The sequence below is a fragment of the Tricharina praecox genome (assembly GCF_024521635.1).
Source record: "Tricharina praecox strain CBS 144465 chromosome Unknown BZA05scaffold_1, whole genome shotgun sequence".
Lineage (NCBI taxonomy): Eukaryota > Fungi > Ascomycota > Pezizomycetes > Pezizales > Pyronemataceae > Tricharina > Tricharina praecox.
This window is the reverse complement of record NW_026250403.1, coordinates 820,343-841,663: the sequence shown is the minus strand read 5'-3', so window position 1 is coordinate 841,663 and position 21,321 is coordinate 820,343. Positions and strand designations below refer to the sequence as shown.

General features: G+C 55.1%; 8 protein-coding genes across 8 annotated transcripts; 5 read left to right on the top strand and 3 right to left on the bottom strand.

The window, feature by feature from the left end:
• Positions 1 to 1,596: 1,596 nt before the first annotated feature.
• BZA05DRAFT_414362 (uncharacterized protein) lies at positions 1,597 to 2,144 on the top strand (the record flags this gene model as incomplete). The annotated part of the gene is made up of 2 exons (XM_051485253.1): positions 1,597 to 2,044; positions 2,113 to 2,144. 2 exons carry the CDS (start codon positions 1,597 to 1,599, stop codon positions 2,142 to 2,144), a joined length of 480 nt encoding a protein of 159 aa, XP_051344181.1.
• A 489-nt stretch (positions 2,145 to 2,633) lies between these two features.
• BZA05DRAFT_8065 (putative MSC1 protein) lies at positions 2,634 to 4,957 on the top strand. Its single transcript, XM_051488658.1, has 4 exons — positions 2,634 to 2,872; positions 2,955 to 3,267; positions 3,352 to 3,537; positions 3,601 to 4,957. Exons 1-4 carry the CDS (start codon positions 2,797 to 2,799, stop codon positions 4,889 to 4,891), a joined length of 1,866 nt encoding a protein of 621 aa, XP_051344180.1. The 5' UTR covers positions 2,634 to 2,796; the 3' UTR covers positions 4,892 to 4,957.
• A 335-nt stretch (positions 4,958 to 5,292) lies between these two features.
• On the top strand, positions 5,293 to 6,328 carry BZA05DRAFT_432473 (uncharacterized protein; the record flags this gene model as incomplete). The annotated part of the gene is made up of 6 exons (XM_051486221.1): positions 5,293 to 5,435; positions 5,472 to 5,496; positions 5,650 to 5,802; positions 5,848 to 5,963; positions 6,059 to 6,129; positions 6,237 to 6,328. 6 exons carry the CDS (start codon positions 5,293 to 5,295, stop codon positions 6,326 to 6,328), a joined length of 600 nt encoding a protein of 199 aa, XP_051344179.1.
• Positions 6,329 to 7,510: 1,182 nt separating this feature from the next.
• BZA05DRAFT_450399 (uncharacterized protein) lies at positions 7,511 to 8,407 on the top strand (the record flags this gene model as incomplete). Its single annotated transcript, XM_051487410.1, has 3 exons — positions 7,511 to 7,728; positions 7,799 to 7,944; positions 8,018 to 8,407. 3 exons carry the CDS (start codon positions 7,511 to 7,513, stop codon positions 8,221 to 8,223), a joined length of 570 nt encoding a protein of 189 aa, XP_051344178.1. The 3' UTR covers positions 8,224 to 8,407.
• Positions 8,408 to 8,436: 29 nt separating this feature from the next.
• Positions 8,437 to 9,767, bottom strand: BZA05DRAFT_381768 (uncharacterized protein). Its single transcript, XM_051482041.1, has one exon. The coding sequence runs from the start codon at positions 9,580 to 9,582 to the stop codon at positions 8,788 to 8,790; it is 795 nt and encodes a 264-aa protein (XP_051344177.1). The 5' UTR covers positions 9,583 to 9,767; the 3' UTR covers positions 8,437 to 8,787.
• On the bottom strand, positions 9,680 to 10,558 carry BZA05DRAFT_381766 (uncharacterized protein). The gene has a single exon (XM_051482040.1). It carries the CDS (start codon positions 10,539 to 10,541, stop codon positions 10,083 to 10,085), a length of 459 nt encoding a protein of 152 aa, XP_051344176.1. The 5' UTR covers positions 10,542 to 10,558; the 3' UTR covers positions 9,680 to 10,082.
• Positions 10,559 to 14,055: 3,497 nt separating this feature from the next.
• Positions 14,056 to 16,601, bottom strand: BZA05DRAFT_7943 (uncharacterized protein). The gene is made up of 3 exons (XM_051488642.1): positions 16,367 to 16,601; positions 14,374 to 16,289; positions 14,056 to 14,321 (listed from the first exon to the last, which is right to left on the bottom strand). The coding sequence occupies exons 1-3, from the start codon at positions 16,398 to 16,400 to the stop codon at positions 14,127 to 14,129; spliced, it is 2,145 nt and encodes a 714-aa protein (XP_051344175.1). The 5' UTR covers positions 16,401 to 16,601; the 3' UTR covers positions 14,056 to 14,126.
• A 354-nt stretch (positions 16,602 to 16,955) lies between these two features.
• Positions 16,956 to 18,199, top strand: BZA05DRAFT_381759 (ribonuclease H2, subunit B). Its single transcript, XM_051482039.1, has one exon. The coding sequence runs from the start codon at positions 16,991 to 16,993 to the stop codon at positions 18,035 to 18,037; it is 1,047 nt and encodes a 348-aa protein (XP_051344174.1). The 5' UTR covers positions 16,956 to 16,990; the 3' UTR covers positions 18,038 to 18,199.
• Positions 18,200 to 21,321: the final 3,122 nt, after the last annotated feature.

Genomic DNA, 21,321 nt, shown 5'->3' with positions numbered 1-21,321 from the left:
CGTGTGCTATACGAAGGAGACTGCCTATACGAAGGAGACTGCGTGTAACTGTAAGGTGGGCAACTAATGACTGCAGGCTTCTATGACGATATCGAGCTTTGGTGAGGGGATGGGCTCGGCCGTTACTGCCCGTTACTGCCCGTTATATCCGCATCCACATGCGCATGCGCGTGAGAGGACATGCTTCGACGTCGATACCGTATGTACTCTACTCTACATGCGATGCGTGGGCTCCAGGGCGGGTGGGTGTGCGGGTGGGTGTTCCGCGCGTCTGTCGGCTACCGTAGTTACTCGGCGGCCACTAGGTATTTGGCGGGTGCGGTTGCGACTGGGCGGCTGTGGTCGCTGAGCGGGAATCCATCGGCTTCGATTTCAGCTTCGGCTTCGAGCTGGGGCCGGGGCTGTGGCTGTGGCTGGTGCTGTTTTTCGTGCTTGGGAAGGGGAGCTGGAGGGGAATGCAAGCCTGAGCTTTCACGGTCTGGGAGGATCAGTGGATCACTTGGAGGGCTTTTGTATTTCTGGTCTCGGTACGAGTAGATACGGAGCTTGGAGCCTGGAGCCTGGAGGAATTGACATGCTCTGCTGCTGGGGGCTTTGTGCTGTGGATTACGAGCTGGCTCAGGAAAGACTGCGAATGGGATGGCCTGGTGGTTACAGAACAGCGCGGCATCTTGAATCACCAGACTCAAGAGTAGCCTTGGACTTCATCGGCAACAGGTGAAGTATGCAAGTTCAATAGAATCTAGAGCGAGTTTTCGTGAGTCGCAATTGATGCCGTCCATCGATTTGCCCGTTTTAAGGATGAAGTCCTATCGGCTCCATTCTGCTCTCCATTTGCCGTGAGCGAAGGTGCTCTGCCCGGATGTGAAATGAGGCTCCAAGGCTCCAACTTCCAAGCTGCCGACCGAGTGATCTACGTAGTGGACGATATCAATCAGATACTTGAACTAGGTACTAGTGGGTGGTTTAGGCGTTACTCGTACTAGGCTAGGTATATGGAACTGGAATCTGGGAGGACCCATTCGAGATGCAAGCTGATTGAATCCAAGCTTGGAATGATCCTTTTTTTGTTTCGTCGTAGTGTACTGGTATTTGACCTATCAAGATTATGACACGGTACAACTAGTCGTAACTACAGTCTAGGTAGTTAACTCGGTACAAAGACCCAGCTCAGAGCGACCTCCCATCTTGATCACCGCCTCCTGACCACACGGCAGAGTGACATCTCATGTGCCGATCTCGGCCTTCGATTATGCACAGCCGATCTCCGTAGTGGCTTGCATGGATAGACACGCTAGCCGGACTCTTGCTCGCCTAGAATTAGCTATCAGTTAGCGTCCCGATTCGCTCGACAGTGGTGACATCACCAACCCACTTCCGAGTGGAAACCTCATGAATAATCCAAGGTAGGGGCCCAAAAACGTAGCCATTACGCTGCGAAATGATCAGTGGGGAGGGACGGGTTCTTTGTTTAACCCCTTTTCTCCCCTCTCTTTTTTTTCACATTCGATTCCTGTCACACTTCAATCGGAAAGAAAAAAAACACAATCGCACTCACAAAGAATTGAAAGACAAGATCAAGATCAAGAAAAAAACATGCTCTCCTCAACCACCCGCCTCCTTCTCCTCCGACGCAGCCTGGCCGTTACAGCAGCGACAGCGCAAACAAGAAACCACACTGCGGTGTCGGGCTACGGCGACCCCGAGCAAACCGGCTTCGGCGTGGACCTCGAGGGACAATCGCGCGCGACCTCTGAGGCCGAGCACCCAGGGCGCGAGCCTGTCAAGGAAGGGCGCGGCACGGGCACTGGCGGGTACGACGAGACGGGAGGGAAGCCCGACGGCGAGACGCACGCTGCGGCGTCGGCGGGTGGCGATGGGAAGGGCGACAAGCACCACCACCCGCAGCCGAAGATTCTCGACGATTCCCAGACTAAGGCGAAAGAGTCTGAGGGGACAAAGAAGCACAATCGAGAGATGGATCAGAGGTACGACCACGAGAAGGACGGGAAGAACGATAAGGTCGATAAGGGGTTCTGGAAAGGTAAGCGCGGCTGACTGGCCGATTGCTCGGTGTCGATTGCGATTGCGATAGCTGCTAACAATTGGCAGGTACGGGCGGAGGCCGTGAGAGGGGTCCGTGAAGGTGGCTTTGACTGCGAGGGAACGAAGGGCTCGGTTTCTTGAGGGGGTTTTTGAGCTGTATGCTGTATGTACATGTGATGTATAGGTTCTGATTGCGAGTTTTTGATCTGTTGTCTATTTGCGGCCGCTTGTTCTGTATATTATAGCTGCAACGTAAATACGTTGCCCCACAAAATTTCCCCACCGTGTCCGAGCAATCATGGAGAAGCTGGGATGCCCAATCTCGAAATTTCCACTTCCCGCCCGTTGACGGACGGACGTCTGTACCGTCCGGCGCTCGTCACGTGTCAAGCCGTGGTGACTGAAAGCGACTTCATGGAACATGACGCTTCATTACATCATAAGTGATCGACGGAAAAGGACCAGACACGCAACAATCCACCAACCACCCGGCTGCCACTCCTAGGCTCCAAGGAACGTCACGCCCCGTTGAATGCAAGCTCCGTCATACCTGTTAATCCAAAGCTACATAAATTTCCTTCAGCCCAAGAACAAACCGTCTCCTACTTCTACATCATAATCCCCCTCTCCATCTCTCGTCCCTTCCTCCTTCTTCCTCCCTCCCTCTCCCCAACCCACACGACACAATCACCACCTCCGAGTAATTGTGATACATTGCAATTCACTCCTACATAACACAAAACAATCACCATGAAGTTGTCCAATCTGCTGCTCATAGCGGCGGTTGCTGGCCAGGCCGCGGCGTCGTGGGGCTTCGGCAAGACCAGTAAGCTCCCCTTCATTCACCGTCGAAAGAGAAAGAGCAATACGGTGTCTTGACGTGATTGATTGATACTGACGTTGCACAGCATACAACAAATGGCACGAGACAGAACTTGAGCGTTGGCTGAGCGACCACGACATCCCTTACCCTAAGCCCGCCGAGCGTAAGGATCTCGAGAAGATTGTCCAGGACAACTGGCAAACCCGGATCGTCGATTCTTACAAGAACTGGGACGCTCCCCAGCTCCAGAGCTACCTGAGCGACGCAGGAAAGGAAGTGGACAAGAAGCAGAAGGAGGACAAGAATTGGCTCGTGCAGCAGGTCAAAGCAGGATGGCACGAGACTGAGAAGACGGCCGAGAGCGCTTTCGGTAGCATCAAGGATTGGATCTTCGATTCGTGAGCTTCCCTTGCCTTTGGTTGGAATTGTGTTTGTGGTTATGTTGGGGTGACGTCATACTGATTGACCGTGTTGTTACACAGATGGACCGAGAGTCAGCTCAAGAGCTTCCTGGACCGCCACGGAATTCCCAACCCTACCCCACGGAATCGCGACACCCTCTTGGCAACCGCTCGCAACAACTATCAGAGTGTTGCCGACAAACTCGGCGAGACTTCTGCCTACCCCGGAAACTGGCTCTACGAGTCTTGGAGCGAGAGTGATCTCAAGTAAGTGGATCCCAAACGCGTCGATGCTTAGGACGCATGAATTTAACAGGCGGTGGTGCACAGGCGTTGGTTGGACGAACACGGATATCCAGCACCCCAGCCTTCTTCCCGAGACAAGCTCATCGCTGCTGTCCGTCGCAATTCTCGCTTGGCTTCCGTTAAGGCTGCCAAAGACAAGGAATCTACAAAGAAGAGTGTCTCCGACGCCGTTTTCAACTCCTGGTCCGATAGCAAGCTGAAGGAGTTCCTCGACACGCACAACGTCAAGGTTCCCCAAGGTTCCACTCGCAATGAGCTCATCGCTTTGGCCCGTCGCAACAAGGCTTATTACTCCGGCGAGTCTGCTGCTTCCTCTATCTCCAGCGCTGCGTCTGCTGCTACTTCCGTCGTGGGCGACAAGGCTTCCAAGGCTACCGACACTGCGAATTACTACGGCCAAGTTGCCTTCGACAAGGTTATCGAGCAGTGGAGTGATACCAGACTGAAGGCCTACCTCGACTCTCGTGGAGTTCCCGTTCCCCAGGCTTCCAAGCGTGACGAGCTTTTGGCCAAGGTTAGGCTGCACAAGCACAAGGCCGCAACCGGATACGGTGCCTGGACTTTCGATACCTGGACCAAGGAGAATCTGCGCGCTTGGCTGGAGGCTCGCGGCCAGAAGGTGTCCAACAACGCCGCTGCTTCCCGCGACCAGCTCTACGCTTCTGCTACTGAATACTATAGCAGCGCGTCTCGGTCGGCTGTCTCTGCCGCCGCTGAAGCTTCCAAGACTGCGTCTAAGTCAGGTTATTCTGCCGGCTCCAAGATCACCGATGCCGCTGGCAGTGCCGCTTCCGTTGCTGCCGACTCCGTTGCAAGTGCAGCATCCAGAGCTACCGACTCTGCTGCTAGTGCTTCTTCCGTCGTCACCGACTCCGCTGCGAGCGCTGCTTCCGCTGGTACTGAAGCCGTCACCGAAGGTTCTAAGCAGGCATTCGCATCCCTCACATCTGCTCTTGCTCAGGCTACCGACACGGCTAAGGAGGTTACCTTCGACACTTGGTCCGACAGCGATCTCAAGGCCTATTTGGACACCTACAACATCAACACCTACCAGGGAACCACCCGCAACGAGATGATCGCCATGGCTAGACGGAATGCTCACTACTTCCGGTACGGAAGTCAGGACCAGGGAGTCTGGGGACAGTTTCAGGCTACCATCGGTTACGCGCAAGATAAGCTTGGCTCACTATTGGGTTTCGGTGCCCATCAGGCACAGAAGGCCGGGGACCGTGCGTACGAGAGTGCGCAGGTAGCCGCCGATGCCGTCAAAGAGAAGGCCACCCAGGCTTCTAACCGCGCGAAGGAGGAGTTGTAAATGGGCTAAATGAATCGTTTCCTCGCGTTTTTCTTTTGTTGTGATGCCGGTGCATGTTACCTTACTTGTTCTACCTAGTTGTTGCTGCCCATCTATCTGTGTGCTTTTTCTTTCTCTTGTTTTTTCATGAATTACGGAATAGTGTCTTTACTTCTTCTACTTTGTCGATTGGATTGGGCATGTGCAGGGGATGGACTGAAGGTGGACTGGAAAATTACTGGTACGAATGGATGGCGCACAAATGAATTGTCTTTCTGATCAAATTTCTCAACAAGATGATTTCTCATGATGTCATTGTCCCGCGCGAGATATATACGGTATGGCCCGGATTGAAATATCCGGAGGCTTGATGCCTCGTGTAGTTGCACATAAGGCGGCAATTAGGTGGCTCGTGAGACTCAATGGGTGCACCCGAGGCATCCATCAGCGGAAGGCTGCTGGGCAGGCGTTGGCGCGTGGCAAGCGGTGGTAGGTGCAACGGTGACCACGGACACGAGAAGGCGATGCACGTCGTCATGGCTTTTTGGGAAGGCTATTCGGCCAGGTGCGATTTGGTCGTACATATGCTTAAAGACCTTAGGCCGGTAATCGACACTGGGACTAGGGTGGGGCAACTAGCAGTTTCAGGGTGAATGGAACACCAGTCCATGTTGATAGCTGTTGGCATACCTACACATTCTGTATGCGGAAGCCAAGCAATCTGGAAACTGTTCATCGTTGCATCCGGCCGGTAGGGACTCTATGGACGACCATGGTAGCGATTTACGGTGCTCCCGGATCCCGTTTTCCCCGTGTCCCACATGGTATGGACTCTAACCACCTACGGTCTATCTGTCGGGGCGCCACCGTCTCCCAAGGCTCCAAGCGTCAATAGCACGTGCAAGGCATATCCCAGTGCCCACCGCGAGCGAGTGAGTTGCTGAGTGAGAACTGATGTCTACACTTACGCCGCCTAGCCCACCACCCACCACCTACCACCACCCACCTACCACCTACAAACGCACCTCACCCCCTTAGAGACACCACCCTCTCTCAGGCCACGCTTCACGCAGATATCCGTCGAACATGACATGTAAGGTACATAGATCCTATCAAGACTCTGTATGTATCTCCACCTCGTCGCCAGTAACAGTGACAGTGAAATCTGCTAACAAATGGTAATTATAGTAGCGATGACGTCCTCTCCGCAGAAAGACGAACGACAAACCTTAACTTGAGCACCGCCAGCTTCCAGTTCCGTATGTACCATACCAGCAGCCATTCGTGCTTGCGGTTCTCTGGAGGGTCGAGCAGGGCTGGTTTGGCGGGGCGGGGGGGAGGGGAACAAACGACAACACGCCACCAGCCCACCAGGTCCACAGGGCTGAGTCGCCCCAGCTGAACGTGCGCCCGTCACTTACTATTGGAGAGCCGCTGCGGTGGGCAGACGAGGCGTGAGGGGAGCGACCGACCGGAACGCGGATGGGAGCTCCAGATACATACGCAGCGGTGTGCGCGTCCGCGAGCGTACGAGCGAGCGTGCGGGTTTTGCTGGCTGCTAGTGGCTGGGAGAAGTTGGCCGCTCGGATGGCGGCAGTTGTTGCTGCTTCTCGATAGAAATAGCTACGGAAGGGGAGGGTAGAAGCTTCGGTGCACTTCCACAGACATGTGCCACCCGTTGGGGGGAGGGGGAGGACGTCCGGGGAAATACACCGAGCGATACAATGTAGGTACAAACGGTCGGGTGTCACAGTCTCACAGTCATCCATCCTCTATAGGGGCGAGCTCTTTGCTGGCCACGCCGCACTGGATGGATGGATGGATGGATGCTGCTTGTGCTCCCCCTCCTCCTTCTCCTCCACGCAGGAAACCGTGGGTGCTGGCAGATACTGGTTGCTGCCACGGTCACGATTGGAACGCGGCCGCGGCAAGATTGTATTGTATGAGGGATATCGGAGCTTGGGTTTGGAGCTTGGGTTTGGAGCTCTCGCCAGAACGGAAACGGAAGGAAGGAAGGAAGGGAGGAAGCGAAACGGCTGGATAGAGGGAGGGAGTGCTCTTGGAACTCGATATCGCTATCGTGGTATCGGCTCTCTGGTATCGGCTCTTTTGTATCCATGGGAGTAAATGGAGCAGAGTAGAGGTATCGATTGATGCTTACACCCTACACCATACACTCTCGCTGGATGGAATATCGTCGTTCCTTCCCCCAAGGTGATCTATCATACCCCATCCCCCAAGGTGATCTATCATACCTCAATGTCCGAGGCAGTCTCCATGCACTACAGCAGGGCATCGGCTTAGCACCTACGGGAGCCTACATTGTTAGCTATAGTGCCTGGTCTATATGCACCTCTTTCGTTTCTACAGGCCCAGCTCAGGTGTGAGTTGTTTCTTCTGTTTTCTGTTGTTTCTGCTGCGCCTCAGGAGATTATCTTGTTATGTCTGGAGATGTATGAGTTCATTGAGGAAGATGGCGATGGGTATAAGAGCTGCATACCTCTACTCAACCAGGCATCTTCTTCTCCTCATCCTCTCATCTTCAACAGACATCATCCTCAGTCACCCACAAATCATCTCCATCCAGATCCTCAAACATCCGTAGTCTTTACGCATCTACCTTCACAGCAACCACTCACAATGACCACCTACCACCGAGAAGACCTTGACTACGACTACGACGTATCCTGCTGCATCCCCTCCACCGAGCGCTCCCTCAGCCTAGCCGTGCACCGACCGACCATCTCCCGCAGCATCTCCACCTCCCACCACCATTCCTACCGCGAGCGAGAGCGTGAGCGCGAGTACTACCTCCCAACATCCACGCAATCCCCCACGCTAGACGAAATCGTCCGAAAGTACGCATCTCCCCCTCCCCCCACCACATTCTCTCGTTCCGTTCCCTTCCCGGAAGCTAAGAAGCCGCAGTAACCATGCGCTCGTCACCCGTCTGAACCGCAAGATCCCGCCGGGCGCCGTGTACAGCCAGGTGCACCCCAAGATGAAGGACGACGGGAGTTATCCTAGAGACTTCAGCATCGCGCTGACACGGGATCAGTTCGAGGCTATGGATTGTATATCCCCCTTCCTCCGCAGGCTATCAGGGTATACTGGAGTGTGGTGGTGGCTAATACGTCGTGATGATAGCGAGCACGCTCGACCGGATCCTGATAAGCTATGGCCTCCTGAGCTCGTTCACGGGGCGGGGGCGGGACATCAAGCGGCGCAAGCTGTGGCGGCTGTTTGAGTACCTCGGCGCGGATGCGCTCAAGCCATCTGGGGGAGGATGGATGGCCGAGGGGGGGAGTGGTGGCGCGAGCTATGGGGGTGGACAGAGGGTTGTTGGATGGTGAGACGCTTTCGGGAATGGTTGGTTGGTTGGTTGGACGTCCGCGCGAAGAAGAAATATAGACGAGAACTGTGTGTGCTCTTTTGGAGGTTGTTTCTGTTGGCTTGTGTTTTTGATGGTAGTTAGTGGAAGTGGTAGATGAGCTGGCGATAGTTACATGTAATGATCATAATGGTTTCGGCATCGGCATGGATTCGATTGCTCAAGTACAGTAGCAGCGTGATATCTGAGTACAGTCTGCAATGGCACGTCATCCATAAATTATTCTACGCTGAAATCCAAGAAATTGAAAATGAACACCTTCCCCCATCTCCATCCCACCTCCTCGCCCTAAACACCGTATGATACGAAGAAAAAACACCAAAGTTTGTAGTTTACAGCTCACAAGTATCCAAAGTACAAGTATATAACCGGCTCCCAAGAAGAAAGAAGGAAATGAAAGAAAGAAGACTCCGTGCTGATGGGTATTCGCGGAAAGAAAGAACGAAAGAACGAAAGAAATGTTGAAATGGTGGAATGGATAGACTGCACACGCCTGCTTGCAGATAGAATGGATTGAGGTGGCCTATCAGGCACCTCCATGTGGAGCAGTAACTCTGCTAACCCAAAGATGCGTCGGCCCCTCGACGCCCTCGCGCTTATCTCTCCGTCTGTAGGCTCTATACAGCTTGAGGCCGAGATCATGGTGGAGTTTTTCAGCGTCCGCATACTCCTGGTTCAGACCCTCGAGGCGCACCTTGAGTTTCTCGCGCTGCGCTCGCTCCATAGTCGCCGCCTTCATCCGTTGCTCGATCCCCCAGATTTCCTGGCGCAGCTCACGCTTGCGGGTTTCGTGCTGCTCCTGCTCGTACTCGAGCTGCCCGATGTGGTCGCGCGGCGGCTCTTCTTCGCGCGGCTTACGTTCGGGGGTGATCGGTGGCGAGATCGGGCGGCTGCTGGGTGCCGGTGGCAATGCGCGCTGCTGGTGCGGCGGTTTCTGGGAGGTGCTTGGCCGCGCGAGTGAGGATGTTCGTACCGGTGGCCCCGCGACGACAGGTTTGGTGTAGAAGCGGGCGGGGATCGGAGGGACAGGCATCGTGGATTTTTCTTCTTCCGGTATGAATTCAGCCGGGGGTTGCAACGGCCGAAAGGTCGATTGTCGAAGATGGAGTTTCAGGGAAGAAGAATCGTTGTGGGTGTATTGAGTGGAAACAGTCGAGACGGTGTTGGACCTTTTATGCAACCCTTCCCTGCTGTCCAGCCAGTCGTCGATGGAATTTAATCCTGCGGGGCTGGGTCTAATCACCAGCGTTTCATCTTCATCACCGTCACCATCATCCGACTGCACCGTCACCGATGGCGGCGCTTGACTCAGCAGCGACATCTTGCGCCGACCAGTAACGCGGTCCTTGACAAGGTTCCCCAGCGTGATGCCCCCCTTGCTATATGACGAACTCGCACCTGCATTGGCCGAACCGAGGCCTCCTCCTCCTCCTCCTCCTCCTCCTCTGCTGCTGCTGCTGGCCGCACGGTCGTCTGTGTGACCGCCACCGCCGGCGGTGATCGTAGTGGTAACCGTCCCCGAACCGTCCCATATACCCAGCCCCATCACTGGCGATATCGGCGCCGGTTTTCGGGTAACCTTATTCTTCTTCCGCGGAGCATCGCCGGAGGCGGACCAGGCGTCTTCGCTGAGCAGCGGCGATACCAACGGATCCGGGTGTTGCGCGCGCGAGCGATCCGGATCATCCCATGGCGCCGGGCCAGTCGCAGGCCGAAACTCGTCCGCAAAGCTTGAAGTCCTGCAGCGCATCCACCGGTCAGTCAGTCCTCTATCTGGAGGCCGCCAGGGGTGCGGCGGGGTGGGGGTGTATGCAGAGTCGCTCACGTTGGAATGCTCGGTAGTCCCCGCTCCATCACACTCGGCATGCGTCCGGTAGGAAGGATTCCCAGATGGTTGTCGAATTCGTGTGAAGGTGGTGGTCTAAAGACCGACGCCGGTACTTTTCCCGAGAGCTGCTCGTTCGACGTGTGCGTTAATACCGGCTCGCCGATGCATGGCTCCTTGGGCGGCCGCGAGTAGATCGGCAAGCGGTTGAACATGTTCGTGAAGCTGGACTTCGCCATGTCAGCTGGTTTCTGGGCAGGGTGCGGGTTGTATTTAAACGTGTGGATTTGTGCGCTGGGAGTTGAGGCTAGGACTTGTGCTGGGAAGGAGGGGAGAGGCTCGATATCATATACGGGGGATGTCTTCTCTTTTTCTCCTTCAATTAAAAGCTGCAAGCAAGCCCTTGGATGTGCAGCGTTTACAACCGACAATAAATAGAGTACGGTACTCACCATCTTGGAAATAACGACGGCCGAGATAGTAGCAGTGGTGACAACAGGAAAGAACGAATCAGGGCCGGCAAAATCAAGGGATAGGATGATATGGCGAGGGTCGAAAAGCAACGAGCGGGAGTGAGAGAAGGGGTGAGAGAGATGGGCGTCAAGGATGCTCCGGCTCCCTTTTGTTCCCTTTCCCTAAATTTGCACCGGGGGTAAAGTGTTGTTTAAGTACCTCTAGTAACCGCGGGACCGCGATATCCGAGCTCTGCGGCTTCCTCCATTTCCTGCCGAAACCGTTCCGTCTGATTGGATCGTCACGTAGTCTGGCGTGGCGCGCGTCGGAGTTTTGAATCTGGGGATGGTGGTGGATTCGGATGACGTGCCAGGAATGGCCGTGTACACTAACTTAATTGTTCGTGGAATAGTTCACGATAACAGCAGCCTCATCTCCCAACAACATCACCTCGCCATCTCAGCCCTCGCAGACATGCCGTTTCTCCAAGAGTCGCTTTTCAAAAGTGCGACTCGTTATCAGAATTCTACGGTAGACAGTCGAGTACTCTGGTCTCTTCACCGCCAAATTAAATGGATCGCATTCTCCGTCTTCTTTTCACACACTAGATACTGGTAAGGACTCCACATACATTGATTATGCTTTACTAACTTCCACAATAGATCTCCGACATCGCTCGTATGGTCTCGACAACAGGCTCGACAGAATTCAACGGGAATGACAGCGAACGATCCCTCCAGCCCAAAAATCAATAGGCCAGCGTGACCGAAACCAATGGAACCTCTGGGAGCATCTCGACTACTCTACTTAGCAAGGCTCCGGAAATCTGCCAATATTGAGGGATCTATCATCCCTCCTTCAGCTTTCAGCTGAGGTGTTGTGCACCTGATGCTGATAAGGACCGACCATCCATCAACTTCAATAAGCCGTCGATTGCGCCCAAGAAAGTCTTCGACAGTCCTCCCGAGAAGAAGAGGAGGCGGGGAGGGGCGCAAGAAACCATTGCACTCTACCTGAGTCAGACTCTATTTATCTCTTGAGGATCGTGTAGTTTCCTTGGAGACTTACTGAGGAGCCGCGGACCCGCTCGCGTCAATATGCTATTATCTCGGCGCATGTTGTTTCAAAAAGTGATGGCCCGAGTGGGAGGAAACGCAGACATGGTGCGGTGAACTTGTTACTTGTCCAGCGGTAAGCTAGGGAAGTAAGTTCCCGATGACGGACGAAGGACTCAGCGGAAGAGCAGGAGTGAATGCGGAACCCATATAGGCCATCTGCCCACCCGATTCCCGGCGGTGGACGCAGCAGAAGGATGGATATTGTGAAGAAGCCGAGTCAGATTGCGACTGGAATGGCGGGGGGAGTGCAAAGGCAATACTACTGCTGCTAGGAGTTTCAAGTGAATTAGTCACTCGTACCTATAGTACCAAGTATGTACGACGTGATGGCGCCGCTTTCTCCCTTCTCATGGGCTGGAAGGCCTCCAAGACGTCTTACCCAGGAGCCATCTTCCTTAGCAATTAACCATCAAGAAACCCGCAAGATGGTTCCGGCTACGACTTGGAAGTTGGGAATGCGGTTCGCTTTCGGTCGCTTGAATGAGGAATGTCAATTCCAATCTCCATCGTCTGTTTATAGTTCTTACATTCTCTGATCGGACACATTCCCCCCATCTGTCAGGGCACGATTATATATAGCACTAAGTGCCGCCGTGATCACCGAGAGCCAGACGTCGGCAATGTGCAGTGGGATGTTTTTCTCGAATTTGACCAGAGGCAATTAGACCACGGCCATACGGTACTGTCCAGCCCTCATGCTCTCGACATCAATGCCGATTACCTGCGACACCGAGCACTTGCACTTGCACACGACTATCTACATACCGAGACGGATATGAGAGACAGTCGATGAATAGATGCTCCCGGCCTGCAGCGCAAGTTACCGGCGGGATTTAAGTATATACATGATAAAGTGACAGGCGATACATCCGTTGACGTTTTATTTTGCAAGAACGGACGGATGGAGTCGCACAGGGGAGAGGTGGGGGGATTTGTTGCTTTCATGACGACGGCGCACCTGGATGGATCTTGGAGACAGGAAACGGCTAATTTCGCCCTGAACCGGTGATCGATAATTTCGTGGGGCTGCAGCTCACATACAAGCGCCTTCGCCGTCAGTTATCCACCCGCCTATGCTGCGGTCTCTTGGGGTCTTGGGCCTTGGGGTCTTGGGAGTTTTGGATCCGCGAAGCCTCCCTCCCCCCTCCATTCCCCCAGACTCCAGTTGCGATTGTCTCCACATCTCGAAAACATAGCCCCCCGCCGTCTTACCTAGTTACCTAGCCACATACATACCTTCCTCAGCTACGTGACAGTACTAGATATAGAGTAACGGGCACAAGTGCAAATGCAAGTGCAGAACCGCCGTTTCATCCTATGTAGGTATTCCTCCCCTGCCCTGTCCTACAAGTTTAGTAGGCGGTACACATATGATGTAGGGCACGTCCGGGATCTGCAAGTGCCAGGCGCACGTCCAGTGGACCTCGCGAGAGACATGTCAATGCACCCGGCGCATTCACGTATGTACCTGTGTAGCTTGCGTAACTCCGTATCTGTAGGAATCGTCGAGCGAACTGAAACTGAAACTCGAACGGCGTCTGGGGACTCGGGAGGGGTGTGGGGAGTGAAGTACAAGGTGCTGGGCAACTCCCGTCACTACCGTGGTACGAGTGCATTTGCCAGAAATTCTATATCCAGGACTCGCACTGTGCACAGCCAGTCGTACAGTGTACTCTCCTATTACCGCGCGCTGTGGCGTGAACTGTGCACTGCACGACACGTGGAAACATTATATCCAAAGTGCTCGCGATGAACGTGAAACTTCAAACCACTGTGAAGGATAACTACCGTAATCAAGCATTCAAGCGAGCGAGCGACCGGTCAGAAAGTAGAAACTCCTTCTTATGTAGATACTGTCTTACACCTCTCCTCCTCATTCACTTCTCCAGGTAATCGCTAATCTAAAACCATGCTGATCACCCCGAGTTGGAGCAATACAGACACATCACAGGCTGTGGCTAGGTTTTGGGCCGGCTGTTTTGCAGATATTAGAAAGTGGTCGCATGTGTGTGGTGGTGGTAGTGGTAGTGGGTGGGTGGGGGGGCTTCATCTACACGAAACCGTCTCGAGGTCCTAAACACAGGTTCGGGTACTTAATTTATCCAAGATGTCTAGGCGGTACACACTGGAGTGCATTTTGCACAAGTTCAAAAACGTATGCTCAGTAACACAACCACGGAAGAGGATTTCAATCATAGAAAGGATCCTTTTATTCAAGGGAACGGAACGAGTGACGTATCCATGCACCTACTGCGAACAAGTAACTATCCAAAAGGACGGCCAACCCGAGTGACATGGCATGACCATATACTCGTCCCCTTCTCCTGGGCTCGAGCACTATTCCAAGAAGTATCTATAGACAACCGGCAAAACTCAAACTTATACACCCACCCCCCCTCCCCATTCCTCTCCCTCTCTCGAAAATAAAAGCGCCAAAAAAAACTCCCCGGGTATCGCATCACAATCATTTTACTCATGGACAATATCCAGATCATCATCATCAATGGCATTCGCCCGCACCGGCACCGGCGTAGGCGCAGGCGCAAACCTTGTCTTCTTCACCACCGGGGCGGAGCCCATAGTTCCTGCGCGCTTCCGCTTAATCGGCGATAGTCGAATGTCGCGGGCGCTGTTGTTGCGGAGCGATGAGAGGGACTCCGATACCTATTCTGGGTGTTAGTGTTGTGCTGGGAGAGACGGGGGGTGGGATGGGTACTTGTTTCCGATCCGCCGCCTCGCGGGCACGGGTAGCCGCCCGTTCCTTATCGCTCGCTGTGTCTCCGATGCGGGTGCGAAGGTACTGAGCGCCCAAGCCGCCCTCGCGACCCTGGGACTCGATTATGCGTTTTGTAAGCTCGCGCTCGCGCTTGCCGTCCTCGAGACGCTTGTGAAGGCGGTCCTCCTTGGTGCCGCGCGAGAAGTTGCTGGCAAGGTAGTCTTCGTCGTCGAGGAGGGCGGCGGTGGAGCGGCCGGGAGCGACAAAGATGTTGCCGCCTGCGCCGCCGAGACGCTGCGGTACGTCGGCGATGGGACCTTCTTGGAGGAGGCCGTCGTCGCGTTCCTTTGCGCGGCCGCCTGCACCGCGCGCGCTGAGGAACTTCCGGGGCTTGAGGGTGCCTTTTTTCGGCGGCGAGAAGAGGCTGGTCATGCTGTTGACTTCGGCGCGGGAGACGCGCGCCTTCTTGACGGTTTGCTCAACGTGGAAGGCGCAGAAGTGGGTGTGGCGCTTGTCGATCCATGTGCCGCATTGCTTCCCGTCGCGCTTAGTGGAGCGGCAAAAGCCAAGGTCCCGCGCGAAGCCGATTTCCAGGAGGCAGTCGGCTGCGTCGTCGGATATGGTGAGCGAAAACCGGCCGGAGTCCTTGTTGCGTGGCTTCATGACGCCAGGATTTAGCAGGGCAACGACTGTGCCGACTGGGAGCTTCCAGAAACGTTCGAAGCCCGCGCCGAAGAGGAAGAGCTCAATCTCCCACTTCAAGTCCGTCAGCTGCATCACCATGTACTTCTTGCCGGTGTCTTTGGCGCCAGTATTTTGGCCAACACTTCGTGGATCCGACTTGGAGCAGATGGTCGCCACAACGACCCAATCGCCTTCTACCTCTGGTGGTTCGTAGTCTGGCGAGACGATGGTCTTGAGGAGCTCGGGCAGCTGGAAGATGGTCTTCTGCGCCAAGTACCGAGAGACCGTAGGATGCGGGGTGACACGCCGGAGCAGGTGCAAGCCCGAAAACGAATCGAAGCCTGCTTCATCGGTAGATTCTTCCGGTGCGGGTGCAGCATGGGGGGCAGACGACGGTCGGGTAGGCGAGGCCGGGCGGCCTATATTCTGCGAGGAGCCACCGCCGGCCGTGAACGTGAATGATTTTGAGAGGCGATTATTCGGCTGGTTCTGATCATAGCCGGAGAGGATAGACGTGAACGAATGTGTAGCTCTCTGCGCCGCCTGTGTGGACACTCCTCCCGCCGCTCCCACTCCCGCTTCCGCATCGGCCTCGAACCCAAACCCTTTACTCCTCGTCTGAGCAATCTTCTTCTGCTTCTCAAACTTTTCATTCTCGCGCGAGCGCTCCTCCGCAAGTCGCTGGCTGAATGTTTTCGCGGGGCGTGTCGGGGAAGGTGCTCTAGCAATGGGTGCCGGTTGCTTCCTATACTGCGGCGCACGACGCAACGAAACATCTTTCCCGGTAAGGCCCCTATCGATACCGAGTAGGACCCTCGACGGCGATTTCGGCGAAGGAGGATGCGTTGCCAGCGACCGTCTCGCGGATGGCGACAGGGGGACTTCGACGACCGGAGCAGCCGACTTGGTTTCCTTCTTCTCCTCTGCCCTCCCTCTCCCCCCTCCACCTCCTCCGACCGCCGCCGCGAGCGCCCGCTTCTTTTTCTGTTTCTCGAGCCGCTTGAGTTTCAACTTCGCCTCGATCCTTAGCAGCTTCAATTTCAGCACCTCCTCGTCCTCGTCGGTAGATTCTTCGTCGCCGCTGGAGGGTCCGCCGTCCAATTGCGCGGGCTGCGAGGAGCGTCGGAGTGGTGATGGCGAGAGCGGGGGGTTCGACATCGTGTAGTTGTGCCGGTTCTTACGAGGCGTGAGGTTCAGCACATCTTGTGTGGTTTGTGGTGGCCACACTATATCTGTTTGTGCAAACGGGTCGCGGCGAGTGAGCTGGGAATCACTCGTGGGGAGTGGCGCGCGGAGGTTAGGCACTTACCTTTGTTGTTGGAGGAGGCGGCGGCGCTGGACATCGTCGAGTGGCATGTGCTTGCTAATCTTTCCGCTGTTCGGCTGTTGATGCTGCTGCTGCTGTTGTTGCTATTGTTGTAGTCGAGATAGTTGCTATTCTATGTATTCGGCTCACGATCACAAGATTGGGTGATTGGCTCTGTTTGCACCGACGTTGGACGAAGGATGGTGGATGACCGATGACACGACAGACAGATAGACAGTGAAGTGGATGCTACAATGCAGGGGTGTAGGAACGGCGACAAGCTTAGATAACCAACGGCTTCCTATCATGAATCCATTGGAAGCCTATTTACTGAAGAATTACAGAGATTCGAGATGGGGAAAAGTTGGCAGGGCGCAGTGAGACCACGTCCAGTAACCACTCGGTTTGTTCTCCATGGGTTCGTACACACAAACTCTTCACAGCGCGGTCCCGCGTGAAACCTTCCCATCCATCTACGCGACAAACCCAAAACCACACCAACTCTAGAGTACCTAGACCCAAACGCGTCCGACGTAAACACGTCTCCTCACTCAGTTCACGCGCCATCACTATCCTTCCCAGCCAGCACCACCAGCACCACCAGCACCACCACCAGCAGTACCGCCAATGCCTCCCCCACCGACCCTAATAGCGATCCTGCCCACGCCATCCTCCACGTCCCCAACCAAAATCCTGACGCTCCCCCACCCGCGTACCAGCACACCGACCCGCTACCTCCTGCACCCTTCCGCGGGCCTCCACGAGCTGACCAAGATCACGCCTCCATCATCGCAGCCACGGTCCTGGCTCCTCACACACCCGTCGCCGGGGTACACGCTCTCAGACGGGAGCCTGTACATTTCCACTCCCTTAGACCCACTCTTCCTGCTGCTCCCGCACCTGCTCGCGAAGGCGGACGAGAAGCATTTCCTCCCGCTCGACGACCTGCTCGATGAGCTGCCTGCGGTGTGGGCGGCCGTGCTGGCCGCGCAGAGAAACGTCGTTGAGCGCAGGGTCCGCGCCGTGTGTGCGGCTATCGATGCGGGCGGGGAAAAGGCGTATCGCCTGTGCTTGGAGAAAACGCGGAGAGTGCTGGCAAGGAAGTGTCAGGCTATGGCGCAGGCGCTGCCGAGGAGTCTCGAGGAGGAGTTTGTGAGGAGGCCGTTGGTCAAGCCGGTTACTGCCGCGTCTGTGGTGGTGCTCGAGGCCCGGAGCGGCGAGGAGGAGGAGACCACAGCTGCGGAGAAGGAGAGCGATGAGAAGAAGGAGGGGGATATGGAGGATACACCGAAGGAGGAGCCAGACGCCGCCATGACACACCTCCTCCGCCTCCGCGTATCTGCACAATTCCTCGGCAGCACATACCTCCCCACATCTCTAGCCACAGCACTCACCGAGCACCTCGCCTCTGTCCACGATTTCGCGATACTGGACGAACACCTAGCACATCTCAAGCAGCTACGCCTCGACTCTGCCGCCGCCCGGTCGGGAGACTTCTCGCTGAAGCGTGGGAATGACGATGAAGCCTCCGATGCGAAGGCAGAGAAGAAACGGAAGACCGAGGAAGACGAGGCGAAGAAGAAGAAGAATGTTAGTCGAGGCGTCAGGGAGCTAGGAAAGGTTAATACCAGGGGCATGGCGAAGTTGACAAGTTTTTTCAAGAAGAAGGAGTAGCCTTGTTGGAGGGTGGGGAGGGCGTGGGGAAGTTTTCATTTCGGTATATGTACACACTTAGATACAGAGGTTGTACGTACCGGCATTGGCATTTCACGGCAACGCATCGTGATGGAGCCGCGTGATGGAGCCGGCTGTAGAGTCATAGACTCCCAATCCGATATTATCCTGAATATCTACGGGAACAGCAACACAGCACCGACTCTTGGCATTTCACTACATCCGTATCGCTGGAGCCGCCCGACGCCCGCTCCCAAAAGCCCAACCTTAACACGACTTCACTTCTTCGTCAAGACCCACATACTCTCCCGCCTAACCCCGTATTACCATAAGCTGGGTATTAATCCGCGCAGGCGGTCCATTTCCAATCTATCGTCCCGGATCCGCGTAAAGTAACGTACATACATATACATTACGAATGAACGAGAAACTATGAAGCTCCACTCCCGACGCATAGCTACCTGCACATCAAACGATTGCCGAGACCTGGGTCCAACAAGTGCCGATCGTTGTGCGGAATCATGGGGGCCAGACCGGAAAGCCGAGTACAGATCGTCGATGGAATTGTCGAAAAAGCCACCGAGAATAGAGTCGATGTTGCACTTTTTGTTTTTCTTTTTTGGGCGAGAGAACATCGATCAATGGGGAAGTTACTTCCTGATGTGTGAGCTACCGATAGCTGCAAACCGCGCAGTCGCAGTAGAGAGCGGAAGGTATGCCAAGCAAGGATGGAAGAAGCAAGCATGAAAGCATGGAAATCTCTTCCGAGCATTCCTCAAACGCCGTCAGCTCTAGACGCGGTTCAATGTCTGACTGAGCATGAGGAATGCTGTCATTAATTTTCACCCCCACATATCAAAAACGAAGCACCACCGCTTCCGGAGAAAATCTCTTGCGAGAAATCAGTAGATCCGCCTGTGTGCCCCCGGCAGGTAGGTACTTGAGTAGGGCCAGAGAGACAAAGTCCCGGCGTCGGAACCCGCCGTCCAGCCAAGTCCGCGCAATAGGCGCTATTGCCGGCTTGGAATGCAAAGTGCGTGTGCATTTGAGGAAGCAACCCGTTGTCAAGTGACCGGGAATCCGGGTCCATTCCAAGCACTTACCTATGTCTCCTTTCAGAACTGTGGGATGGACGCGTTTATGCAGGCGGGAAATCACAAATACTCACTCGGTCGAGTGCAGGCCAGGGCCAAGTTGTCCCTTTGGTTTACACGCCCAACCGGCAGCGCGCAGCCGCTGTTGTTATGATCGACGTGGTATACCGCCCCCTACCTTCCGAAGGCCACGATTAGAAGTTGCCTATCGGAACACAGTCCAGCAAGCCGAGTCGAGAAGGAAGGGATACGCTTCAAGATAACTGCGAAAAAAAACCCCAACCTACCCACATACCCCGCAGGACCAGACTCCCTTGAATTGGCCACCACACACTACACAAATACGTGCAAGCTAATGATGCTCCTCCCGGGATAAATACTGCAGTGAAACCACCCGGAACCCCAAGGTGCATACGGACATAGACTGGATTCCGTCCCACTGCCGGGCTTGAATGGAGCGCCTGCCAGCCAGTGGTGATGATGCCTGCCCTGATATGGGAGAGTATTGGCCCATTGCATTATGCAAGGTGAAGTATCCGGTTCCCGGGCCTTTTATTATCTGCTGATTGATGATGCTGATGAGCGGTCGCCGGTCGGTTTGCGTGTACTACCGTGTACATGGCAGTTAAACAAAGTGGCCGTCCGTAATCCGAGAACTTTTTCGATGTACCGGCACCAGCTTTGCTGTGGAGTGCAGTCGTCAGCGACGGGACGGACGGGCGGTGACATTCCGTTTGACAGTTGCATCTCGGAATCCTGCTGGCAGGTGCGTGTATGGGTCTGGGGAAAATGTAGATACTTTCCAGGATGGACCCGAATTGGTGTGGAATGAGGAGGGAGGGGGGGAGGGGGGAGGGGGGGGAGTTGGTCCTCTTCCTGGGACAAGGTAGTGTGAGTAGGTGTCCGTGCGCCGCTGACCAGAAGGTCCACACCGACAAATCACCAGGGTTCTGGGTGTTTGGTAACCAATGGCAAGTGGTACGCCGGGAAATGCGCAACAAGCGACTTCCAAAAGAGCCTTAAAGGTGTGAGGTGCGAGCCCGAATAGGGTCCGCGAAGATTGATTGCGGACGGCGAATATTGGCAGAGCTGGCCTGAGGGCGTGGGTGCGGAGCCTTGATGCAGCCGGTCCCTTTGGGGAAGGGGGAGGGGGGATGGGCGAGTCCTGTCCTGTCCTTTCTGAAGACACCGACTCGACCTGACTGACGTGTACGGCGGAAAGGCAAAAATGAATGCCGGAGAAAATGGACACATGTGGATGGATATACGTACCTAAGCAAGTGTGTACGTGTGGATGTGCACTTGAAAGATGTCAGCTTGGCACACCCTTTTTCTTTTTTTCTTTTCGCGGCATGTTGGAAAAGGAAAGGGCGAGGAGTGGATGGGACGAGTGGGGGGTGGGGAGGGGTGGGGTGTTGTGTGGCGGAAGGAGAGAGGGAGGGAGGGATGGAGGGAGGGAAGGAGCAGAGTCGAGGGCCGAGGGTCGACGGTCGACGGAGTGCTGGTGTGCTTACAGCAGATTGCCGACAGTGAGGATCAGATCACCCGGAGAGTGAGAATCCACGGCGGCGGTAGTGCTATGTACGACGGCATGTACCCATGAGATATTTCGATATTCTGGACACCACCTTGGCCGGCCAGCCTTCGTATTGGTCGATGAAACGAGTGTTGGGGGATTAGGTTGGGGGCCTAGGGAGGATATCAGTTCTAGTTGGATTGCTTGAAAGCGTGTAGGCGGTGAGGTACCTACGATGGAGAAAGATGGGCACCAACTCTGACGATACGGGCTCCAACCTGCCTGGTTTTCTTGCTGTTGTTGGCGATGGGCATCGCCAGGAGCTCGCCTTCCGTTTATCTGTCAGTCGGCCAGCTCGCTCATTCGTGTCTGTCCGGCGCTGGCTGGCTGGCTAGCTGGAGGACTGACTGACTAGCTGACCCAAGGACTGGCTGGCTGGTACGGACGTAAGAGGTGTGTAGGTAATTTGCCATTGCTCTCCGTTCCTTTCCCACACACCAGCCCACATGCGATTCGTTCCATAGTGAGTCTTGGTGTCCGACAAGAGACGGTGTTGTGGATGATGCCGGTGATGATTCTGGCGGTGGAGGTGAGGTCATTCATCGTTGGGCTCCGGGCTCCATGCTCTGAGTTCTGGGCTGTTGTAGTGGTGTTGGTGGTGGTGGTGGTGGTGG